General features: G+C 32.6%; 2 protein-coding genes across 2 annotated transcripts; one reads left to right on the top strand and one right to left on the bottom strand.

Annotated features, from left to right (window-relative positions):
• Positions 1–2,812: 2,812 nt before the first annotated feature.
• Positions 2,813–5,725, top strand: HELRODRAFT_173953 (hypothetical protein; the record flags this gene model as incomplete). Its single annotated transcript, XM_009020519.1, has 2 exons — positions 2,813–3,068; positions 5,382–5,725. The coding sequence occupies 2 exons, from the start codon at positions 2,813–2,815 to the stop codon at positions 5,723–5,725; spliced, it is 600 nt and encodes a 199-aa protein (XP_009018767.1).
• A 5,018-nt stretch (positions 5,726–10,743) lies between these two features.
• HELRODRAFT_80835 (hypothetical protein) lies at positions 10,744–12,168 on the bottom strand (the record flags this gene model as incomplete). The annotated part of the gene is made up of 3 exons (XM_009020518.1): positions 10,744–10,988; positions 11,075–11,239; positions 12,066–12,168. Coding segments are annotated over 3 exons (513 nt in total), but the record flags the coding sequence as incomplete, so codon positions are not given.
• Positions 12,169–12,413: the final 245 nt, after the last annotated feature.

The raw sequence follows: 12,413 nt of genomic DNA, 5'->3' as shown, positions 1-12,413 counted from the left end.
TCACGCCATATCATTCGAATGGCAAAAGGTATTTGCTTTCTTTTCCCATTTAACCATTGAGTGAGACCTACGTAGCAAACACTGCAGCAAATATGTGGAGCCCAGGTTCTTTCTTGATCCGCCACCTTTACTCCAAAGTAATGGTAGTAGGCAATCTTTATTCTGTTTGACAAATTTTTTCGCTGATCACGAGGTGTAAATTGCCCACAAATATAACAAAAATTGTCTGGTTCATTCAAACAACTACGGTTAGATTTCTTCATTTTTATCACTGGATAAATTTAAAATTAATTTAGAATTGTATATTTATAATATAGTTCTGGAATAGTGTATTTATATAACAAAATTGAACAAAAAAAGAATAAAAAGAAGAGATGACTAATAAAATTTAAGGGAAACAAAATAGATTCAAAGAATAAAAGACAAAGATAATAAAATAGAACAAAGAAAAACATTTAGATATTTAAATTTGGTATGAAAAACTTGAAATTGAACATTAAATACAGCAAAATTTAAAAAAAATAAAAAAACAAATAACTAAAAAACTGTATGTGCTACAAAAATTTTGATTACATATTTGAAATCAGCATCAAAAACTCTATATGGATAATATAATTTTGCTCAAGTAGCAGACACAAAGTTAAAATTTGTTGTCTAGTGTAACATTTCTAATATGAATTAAATCGAAAATTTCAAACAGAGTTAACGTGTGCGGGCTTTCACGTCTATCAACACGGACATTAAAATCACCTGCAACAACTAAATTGGAAGTTAATATTGTCAAACTCTCCAAAACAGATGACAGTTCCTTAAAAAAACATAGGAGTGACAGGCAAAGACCCAGGTCTGTAGATGGCCAGGAATAAGTAGTCGTTCCGATTGCATATAAGTTTTATTGCGATGGCTTCAAAAGTATTTAGTTGTGGTAGTTCCAGTCTTCTAAATTTAAAAATAGACCTAATGTAAATTATTAATCCTCCATGATTAGCATCATATGGTCTAAGGTAATCAACATAACTGTACCCTGCAGGTTTAGCAGATAAAACAGATATTTCGTCGTGAGATCTATGCCAGGTTTCAGTTAAAATAAGAACATCAATTTTATCTCTAGTTATTTCATTCACATCATCAGATTTTTTTTATAATTGACCTTATATTCAACAAACCTAATATGAGTTTTTCGTCTTTTTGATCGAAGTCCTTGATTTTTCTGCCGCTCGTCTTTCTCTCTGAATCATTTATATTTTCATCACCATTTTTTTCTGAAATCAAATCTAAATTAATTTTTCCGCTGGTGGAAATTTGACAATTTTCCATCTTCCAACAGGCCCCCTCACTCTGTATAAAAAACCTTCTTTGTCCAAGTTTTCCTTCAACTTTGCCTCATCTGTCAGGGTTTTGATTTCTTTTCGCTGTTCAATCGTTAAATCATGATTCAACCCCACATGACGAAGAGTAGCATCTAACGATTTCATTTTGAATAAATTTTTCACAATGGTGTTTTTTATTTTAATATCTTCAAAACATATCAGTAGCGGTCGGGCCACACCGTCACTTTTTTTCCTAGTCTTGCCAACCTCGTTATGTTTGTATCAACAACCTCATCTAACAGATGTTTTAAGATTTTCATCACCGCTATTTTGTCATTACCTGTAGTCTCCTCAACTAGTCGATCCATTATTAAATTGCTTTCTCCCGTCTTCAAGTCGCTGACATCATTCAATGTTTTTTGAACAGTCTTAACCCCGCTTCCAATGACTTCGACATTCTTTTTAACTTCACGACTCACAATGCTCGCGAACGACATATTCATTTCAGTTTTTAGATTGTTTAATTCACCACGTAGAATGTCAGGTTGATTGAATTGGTTCAACTTCTCTTCACTGGCGCTAACCGATGAATTGATGTTTTCAATTGCAGATTTTATTTCCCGATTTAGTTCATTCAGTTCATTGAATTTTGTTGTCACCGCATTTTTATATGACTCGATAGAGTCAGTTAATTTCTTCAAACTCGGTCCCAAGCTCGAACACTTATCGCAAAACCAACGTAAATTGTTATCTGTTTCCAAAATATCACAAATTTCATCTGGTAAATTCGCGCAAACTGTGTGAATGGTAATAGCGCACTGGTAACATTTAATTCGTTTGTCTTTCTCTTTCGTATCCTTTCTCTTATTAGTTGAACATTTTAAACATTTCTCCTGGTTGGCTATGCTAAAATTTTAACAACAACAATAATAGGAGTGTATGCGTGCACGTTCAACAGAAAACTAATTATATATTAAACTCAAATATTAACTTAAAAGAAAAACTAAATTAATTAATTAACTCCAATTAGATTTACAAAATAAAATTATATTAATAATATATATATATATGTGTGTGTGCGCGTGTGTGTGTGTGTGCGCGCGCGCGTGTGTGTTAAGTGTGTGTATGTGTAAGATTGAAAAATATGGCTTCCAAAAAATTATTCGTCTCAGAGGTTTTGTGGTATTTTCTGAACAATATGGATAAATTAGACGAAAAAAAGTTTCAAAATAATGTTTCAAATTTTTATAGTCATGAAAAATTGCTTGTTGCTAAAAAAACATTGAATTCTGAATTGGATAATATAAAAAAAGAAAGAAAAGTAAAAGCTTCAACCAGACAGTTTGATATAATGCTTGATATTGTTGATTTGATAAAATATATGTCGACAAATGATCTTTGTCAACATTTGCCAACATTTGTGATTTTAAATATAAAAAACTACCTGATTTGATGTCGAATGATATGTTGGAGGCAATAAATGAAATGAAAAAGGTGACAAAATGGCTGCCCTGCTGAATGAAATACTGGATAGAAATAAAACTTGTACAAATCTTATTTCAAGTATCGCGCATGAAACAAACTCTCGCACAAATCTTGCTACGTGTAATGTCTACGATACAAATGTTAACCGCATTAAAAATGAAACAATCGATACTTCATGGTCAAATATTTTAGTGTCAAAAACAAATAAAACTGATTGTGAATTACAATCTGACGATAACGTTTCTGACGATCGTATGACACTCGTTCAGCGCAGTAAGAAAAATGTCAAATCAATATCTTTACCGCCAATTGCTAAAAAAGTTGAAGATGATATCAATAAAAATAAATTTCACAAACCCTCAAAGATTTTGGGATCACTCACAACTAGCCCCCTCTTCACGGCATCTATTTGATTTCGTGAACCTTCTCTGGACGTTTTCGATTTTTCTCACTTGGTACTTATAATGGGGGTTCCACACAGAGGAACAGTACTCCAATTGAGGACGTACATATGTGCAAAATGCTTTGATGAGTAGGTTTTGATCTTTAGAGGTAAAACATCTGATTATTAAACGTCCACGTGAGGAAGCTTTGAGAGTTATATTGTCGATATGTAAATTAAAATTAGTTTGTCAACTGTAACACCTAGATCCTTGAAGTAACATGCTGGTTTTAAAACGTGTTGACCAATAAAATACTGATGAGGAACATTAATAGATCTAGATGAATGGGAAAATGAACAATAATAACATTTATCCGGAGAAAGGGGTAACTGCCATTTGATACTCCAATCAACTACATCGTTGATTACTCGTTGAAGTTGAGTTGAATCGGATGAGCAGCAGTATAACTTGATGTCGTCAGCAAAGAGCAAAATTGAAACCGGTTTAGATGAAATACACTCAACTATGTTGTTTATATAAATTAAAAATAAGGTGGGTCCCAGGACGCTACCCTGTGCAACACCACTAGTAACTGGCACAGACGATGACAACTTACCATGAACCCGAACAAGCTGAGAACGTTCATATAAAAAGTCTTTCAACCAGGAAGGTAAATTTCCTAAAATTCCATAAGACTGTAATTTACTAATTAGTTTTTTGTGCGATACGGAGTCGAAGGCTTTTTGAAAATCTAAGTAGACGGTGTCACAACACTCTCTTTGCTGACGAATTGACATCCAATCCCCGAGAAATTGTAGAAGGTTGGTGTTGGTGTATCTCCCAGGCAAAAAACCATGTTGAAATTGAGATATTAATTTATTGTTAGACATGTAAGATAACATTTTTTTTTGATGATTTTTTCCATTATGCGGCAGCAAGAACATGTAAGTGAGATTGGTCTGTAGTTGCTTGGGTAGTTAGTTGGTCCTTTTTTGTGGATGGGAGTCACAATTGCAGTTTTCCATTTAGCTGGCAGCATATTATTTTTGAAGGATGTATCGAAAATATGACATAGTGGGACTGCTAGACTAGAAGCACACATCTTTAGTAGGATGTTCAGAATACCATCTGGTCCCATCGAGGATGTACATTTTAGATTACGTAGAGCTGAGAACACTAGTTGGGGAGCGAAGCTAACATCGTCTAATGAATTGGTGGTACGACAAAGTAAAGTGCAGTTGCTGTTGTTGTCGTTGGTGAACACTGAGGCAAAATATTTGTTGAATGTGTTAGCCATCACCAATGGATCATGGGTAACGCTGTTGTCGTTCAATTTCAAACTGCTAAGTTGTTGTCGAGAAAACAATTTTTTATTAACGTATCGATAAAAACTTCGAACATTAGTTTTTGCCAACAATCTTTGTTCATTAGTTTTTTTAAAATGATTGGCCAGTTTTGAACATTTACGCATCATTGACAAATAGAGTTCTCTATCGTCAGAGGAAGATGTTATTTTCCATTTTTTCCAAAAATGAAGTTTGACTTTGTAAGATTTGACGTAGCAAATGTGGAACTGTGCACTTGCGTGAGAAATTTGCATGACTCAGTAGGGGGACATACGTTGTCACAGCATTGTTGATTATTTGTTCGAAAAGTTCCCAGCAGGAGTTAACATCCATACAATACTGAAATAGGTAATCCCAGTTTATACTCGTCAAACAATTGTTCATATAAGCAAAATCAGCCTTGGTGAAATCATAGAAAGATGTATCATTGTTAAAAACAACTCCTGATGAGGTACTAAGTGCGCAGTTGACTGTAAATGTGAGACAGTTGTGGTCACTTGAAGCAAATGGACAGGAAACATCTAACTCGACCAGCAAGCTGGCATCATCACATAGAATCAAGTCCAAAATATTGTTTCCCCGAGTTGGTTGATCAACCAATTGGTGAAGACCCAATTCACTGAAAAGATCCATAAAGATGTCATAGATATAATTGTTCGGTGCAGAGTAATTTATCCAGTCGATATTGGGAAGGTTGAAATCACCCATCAAACAGTTTATATCACCTTTGCACAGTTCCTTTATACATTGAGCGCTGTCGAATGCATATTTTTCTGCCAACATATCGAAACCACCACTGCGATAATATGAAATAAAGCGGTAATTCTTGTTTGAGATAGCTATTATTAAAAAAAAAGTTTTCTACATTGGAAATGTCAAACTACCTGACAGTTCCAAAATCGAAAAACACTGTGGGAATAGAGGAAACAATTTGATTTCCTGTTATCCGGCCTCTAAACGTGTAGAAAATGATGATGAAATAAAATACTCCTCATTCAGATTGTGTATCCCGGCCGAGGAGTATGGCAAGGTGATGACTGCATCAAACTGGCCTGCCTCAGTTGTCATTCGTGAATGGATCTTCAATAAAGATAACACCAACTCCTCGAACACTCTGCCCAGTGCCAAGACAAATGCATCTGCAATGAAAGATGTTAACAACGCCGAAGAAAACAGCGGCGTCAGCAGATCAGATATCTGACTCACTAATTTTCTCGAAAATAAATAGAATAATGATGAGATATTTGAAAAAATCTAACCTCCGAATATTTCACCATCGATCAGCTTGGATCCTTGTTGCAATGTAAACGTAATGGCTCATACAATTTTCTCCTCCTTCGAAAATTCTCGAAAGCGTCCTGTAAACTTAATTAGTTATTATTATTCCATACTCGTGATATTACTTTGATTTTTGCTACTATTATATAATGTTTTAGACAATTGCAGAAACGATGTAAAATTTTTATTTTCCAATTTGAATTATTCATTTGAAATTTTTTATTTTTTTTGCTACGACATTCACTCCGTTACATTTTAATTAAGATGGTCTGCACAAGTTATTTTTCTTTTAGATCTCCTGGTGATTTTCCTATTTACCAAATAAATGACTGGAAATAAAAAAAAAGAAATATATATATATATATATATATGTATATATATATATATATATATATACAAATATACACATATACATATATACACATATACATACATATATACACATATACATATATACACATAGACACATATACATATAAACACATATACATATATACACATATACATATATACACATATATATATACATATAAACACATATACATATATACACATATATATATACATATAAACACATATACATATAAACACATATACATATATACATATATTCACATATACATATATACACATATACATATATACACATATACATACATATATATATATATATAACTCTGAATTGCTCGTGGCGTGCTGACGATTCTCACGCAAATGACATTCATTGCAGAGGGCTTGAATAGAAACTTGATAGCCAGTAATTTTCATCATGAAAATATATATTTGAAATTAAATTATTTTTGTACCAAAAGAATAAAAAAATGATGCTTACATGAAAACCAAATTTTTTCCAAGAACTCAACTAATTAATGAACCTCGTTTACTTTTCAGAACATTATTTTCATAAGAAAAAGACATACATGATCGTTTTATATTAATCAATTTTGACCGTTTTACAAATAAATGCCAAATATTAACGAGTTTGTAAATTGACAGTAAAAGCGGATCAGACTAATTGGCTGACCTGAAAGCTCAATATAATATATGTGAATACATTGTAATGCGGTGATACAAACACATTATAATGAACAAAACATGTATTGCCAACAATAAATTCAAATTTATTTTGAAATAATGTGAAACATCAAGACAGCATCACATAAAATAGATTGGCTGATTAACATTACAAGTGAATAAATATACAAAAAAAACAGTCAAATAGCAAACATCGCTTTCGACACTAACCATCAATCGCTTTCTAATATCAAGTATTCAAGACAACCAATCAAAATCTCACATGTCTTTATATGCCCGTCCTACCAACGCTTCTCGAAAGTCCCAGATTTCTCGCGTCAGAAGGGTCTAGCTTCTTCTCGAACTGTATGCCTTCGTAGCGGCACTAGCCCTCCAGCGAATATTATTTTGACGATTATAACAGTATGTATTCGAAGAAAATTTGTGTTAAAATGATCCGGTACATTGCGACAATGTTACAAAATATACTGGCAGACTTGAGATTGTTATTAACCTTCGCGGTAATTGGCTGACTTTTTACAGAAACACAGTTTTTATTAATCTAATCGAAACAAATTGTTCTAATATAATTTAAATATTATTTATAATAATATGTATTTGAAAAAAAATTGTTTTAATTTGGATAGTCATATTTTTTGTCGCAACTTTGTGCGATAATTAGAACTTTTGAAAACAAAGTTGATGATTTTTTTTGTCAGAATGATGATAGCGATGATAGTTATGCAAATTGTTATGATGATTGTTATGATGATGATGATGATGATGATGATGATGATGATGTCAATTTGTTTATGTAAATGATGAAAAAATAAAACATCGATTTTTATCAAAAGAATTTATTTTTCGTAAATGCAAATCCAACGGAACGTGATTTTTTGCTCAAACAATATACAAATTAGTAAAATGAAATAACAAATATGCAAATTAATATAACGAAATAATATTATGAAATAATAAAATGAAATAATAAAATTATTTGCCTCGTAAATTATGAAATAAATTATGAAATTATATTTTGAAATATTATATAATGGTCAGATTGTGTAAAACAGGGTTAAAACAGGAGTGGGAAAACTACGGCTTGTTTTATGCGGCCGGCGAGTCCTTTTACGTATTTGGAAAAAAAAGAAAAATATAATACCAAATAAAAAAGTTCTCAGCCAGGTATTATGACCGAAAAAAGTCTTCAGCCACAAATGAACATCTTAACAAATTCCCCCCACCCCAGTCGAAGGTCTACTACTGCTGCATCAAATGTGGCTTGGATAGTTTGATGTGGGTCGAGAAATGTACATGTGTAGCCCTCCAGAGGTAAAATGGTTTTCGATGTGGCCCTCGCAGGAAAAAGTTTGACCCGCCCGTGGTATAGATGATACATCCAACAAAGCAGTCTCCCTAGAATTGTATTGTCTGTCACAAGACTGGTAAGTTGGAATCATATTATAAAAGCAGGAGCACTGAGGTCGGTCGATAATTATCAATGTAACCTTGTCATTAAAACAAAGTTGTTCAAGCCAGGCAAGCCAAATTAGATGCAGTAGCAGAAAACATTGTCAGTCTGTTTCGGAAAACTGAAGGGTCTACGTGATAAATGGGATGCTTATATATAATGCTTTTTTCAAATTCCCATTTTGTGCTTAACTAATCTTGCTAGTTTAAAACGTCAGTGAATTGAACAACTGTATATAAGGAGAATCGTAATTATCATTAATATTAATTCACCCTAATTGTCAAAAAAATCTGCAACACACGAACAGAGCCTGAATAAACGCATCACACATATTTTTATATTATTTTTATTTATCAATATTATTTACGTAAATAGATGATGACTCAACATGAAAAGGATACACAAGAAAGTGCAACTCTTAATTAGTATGTGCGTGCACCCTAAGTGACAAGCAATCTAGACCGTGGCCGAGTGGTTAGCGTGTCCGTCTTCCGCTCCCATGACCCGGGTTCGAATTCTGCAGTTTCTACAGGTTCATCCGGGTAGCCGACCCCCGGCCAACCCAACCGTCCATCTTTTCTAGGTCGGTAAATGGGTAGACGACGTAAGTTGTCGCATGCTGGCCGGCGAGATGGTTCAGTGGTTCAAATGCTCGCTGAGTCAAACATCTCAATGGCTATCATATACTCAGCGTATATGATGCGGTGCTTGCGCCTGCACATAAATACATGTGTACGTCGTGTGAAAAGGATAAACAGCCTTTGTGGCGAAGATGGCTGCTTCAAATCAATGGACGAAGATATGAAGAACATAATAAAAGATATATAGAAAATATATATGTAACAATGTAAGTGGTTCTGCGTATGACAGAGCTACAATAATAAAGACTAATAAAAAAAGAGAAAAGAATGGAAGTTAAGTTTTTAAACACGTATAAAAACGGCAACCAGAAAATAGACAATAAAATAATTATAAAACAAATAAAAAAATATTAACATTCAATAAGGCTTATGTAAAAACATTAAAAATCAAAAAAGACAAGGTAAATAATGCAGGATTAAAAAATAGATTAAAATTACATATATATATTTTTTACAATATTCTATAAATTCTACCGAATGTTTGGCGTTAATATGTTTGTAGTTCGTTTTTTCGATAAAAATGTTTTTGTGTCTTATTATTGAACAGAAGTTATTTAAACTTAATATTAATATTGTTAAAATTAGGAAAAATTAAAACAACATATTCATAATTGTGTCTAGCAGCTTTAGCAACCAAATAGTTTTTCAATGAACTGAAAAAAATTTATTAATTGACAATTGACCAAAAAACAAAAATAAATATTGGCCAGCCAAATCATTATTTTCCAACGGCCACTATATCATCAATTTTTTGTTATTATTATTGTTGTTTTTGTTGTTGTTCTGTCTTCGTTTTAATATTCCGGTTGGGGACTCCGCTTAGTTAAGATTTACTCTTTTGGAATGCCCCATTATGTAACAAATTTATTGTTTGTTCATAATAAACGAATTCATTCCGATTGAACAGTAACTGGTCGAAATGACCTAAACACGGGCCTACAAGTTTCTATACAGCAATCAACGATGTTGACAACATCTACAACAATTCTACTTCAATCACATTAATTTTTATATGTCTCTTTTGAAGGAATGAATGTACGCTGCCCTTTATACCTATATGGCTATATGTCTGTAAGTAAGAATGGATTCCTACGATATGGCTGGCTTTGAATGTATGCAAATTTTTCTTTTGTTTTTTATGTTTATTTTTGTTAAAAACTATTATTAAATTATATTTTATATTATTTTATTTATATTTTAATTTTATGTTAAAAACTTCATTTTATTTTTCTTTCTTCTTATTGTCACCAAATTTTTTTATATTCAAATTTTACTTTACTTTATTTTACTTCTACTTAGTGTAACTAATATTTTTTCTATTCAAATTGAATGGTTTACAAAACCCAGGATTTTGAGTGATTTTATTGTAAAATACAGCTGCTATTTTGTTTTTTTTTTTGACAGTTCTGAAAGATTTGATATTATGCAGACGAGACATAATAAAAACAGTTGCGAAACTATTTAAATAAAATTTCGAGGTCGACGTTAACATAAATAAAAAAAAATAGGGCTTATATCTTGTTCTTTTGAAATTACGGGCCCTAGACAATTGTCTCATTTGTCTTTTGGCTAATCCGGCCCTGATTCTACTTTATGGGACTAAAACTTTTTATAATTAAATTTTTTTTTGTTTAATACCACGTAACAATATCTGCAGCTGACAGAGTTTGACTTTTGAGGAAAAAATCTCAAGTTCAAAACTTGAATATGTGCAAATGTTTGAATAAGTTATACCCGAAATTGAATAATTATACTAGTTTCTAATATATTCAGGAGTTAATTTATTTTCATTGTTGAGACAAAAATTTAGAAAAATCAAACCGCAGCTATTTTCATTTCAGTAAATTTGAGAGAATGATGATAACCCCTGAAGGCGAACCAGTTGACTCCGTCAGCGTACGTGTCGTGGGCACCTCTTAAATACAAGCCATTGAGGTTGGAATGATGGCACTTGCCGTACCACCAGGCTCCTTTAAAACGTGCTGTACACTTGTTAGGGCCAGTGTGATCTGCATCATGTGTACTGAACTGCTTGTCAATGTGAGAGCCTAAAGAATCGCCTAAAGAAATGGAAGGTTATTTTACTTCAGCAGCATACGACATTTTACATTTTAGTAATAATTGATTTTAATCAAGCCTACAACACCTGCATCTCCTGAGTAGCCTCCAACAGTCAGTTTGTAATTGGACTCCGGGGGACCAACGCTGAAAGTGCTGTACAACGCACAGCGTACAACACTTTCAAAATCTTCCAGAACCACGAGTAATTTGTACTTGTTTTTGGACGTTAATTCGTAAAGCCTATCGTTCCCTGGAGAGGCAAAAATGATAAATTGAATTTAGCTGTGAACATCCTGGTAAATTATTTTTGTGTTGTATTGTGTTTTAGAGTAACTTATAATGTATCTTGGGCTAGCACTTTCTAAATTTGAATTGAAAAATTCGTTTTAATAAGTCGAAAATAATCTATTATTGTTTTTTCTTTTACTATTTTAACAGATTTAAAAACTCTCCCGCAGTTTTGGTTTAATTTTGATTCCAACATGTTTTGAAACATATTTTGCTGAAAACTCTGGTTTTCCCTTTCAACTAAAATGTTGCACCTTTCTTAGACAAAGCAAATCGTAGTTAACTGTTTAGCGTAACAGACTCTTTTAAGTTCTACTCTAAATCCTCTAAAGCTGGCATCGTCCTTAATTTTTCTTCATTCTTGTGAAATATTTTTCATGCAAGTACAAATGTACAAATACATATACTTCGCTTTTGTTTTACTGGCCAATTATGTAGAACATTTTATCTTTTCCTTCACAGTCACAAAGTTTAGAGCCGATATCAGGACCATTCGCTTACGAAGTTTATCGAAAACGTTGTTGAGCATCAAGTGATTACATATAAACTAACATGTTAATTTATTAGATGATTAATCGAATAGATGACTGATTGACTGATTTGTTAATTTATTTGTTAACTGAGTTGATTGACTGATTTGTTAATTTTTGTTAATTTATTTGTTAACTGAGATGACTGACTGACTGACTAACTGACTGACTGAATGAATGACTAACTGACTGACTGACTGAATGACTGGTTGATTGATTGATTTATTTATTGATTTATTGATTGATTGATTGATTTACCAATCCAGAATTCTCCTCCTTTGTATCCAAAGCCTTCTCGGTACTCCGTCCAGTTTCGGTAGAAGTTAATTGAACCATCCATCCGCCTTTGAATTGGCTGCCAATATTTTTAACTGATGATAACTTTGCTAGTTTGATTTTGTTCAAAATTGTGAATTGTTTACAAACTTACAGTCCAAAAGCTATCTCCTAAATAGCTCGTGCAACGCTCCACGTTCTGGTTAAGAGGTTGATGGAAAAAATAGTATAATATTAATAAAACTGGATAGGCCTATATTTATAACATTATGGCGAAAAGAGAGTTTCATAGTTCTAACTTTCGTATAGTTGAATAATTTTAGGTTCGAG

The sequence above is a fragment of the Helobdella robusta genome (assembly GCF_000326865.2).
Source record: "Helobdella robusta unplaced genomic scaffold HELROscaffold_28, whole genome shotgun sequence".
Taxonomy (NCBI): domain Eukaryota; kingdom Metazoa; phylum Annelida; class Clitellata; order Rhynchobdellida; family Glossiphoniidae; genus Helobdella; species Helobdella robusta.
The sequence above is the reverse complement of the archived record's forward strand: the minus strand, read 5'-3'. Positions and strand labels throughout refer to the sequence as shown.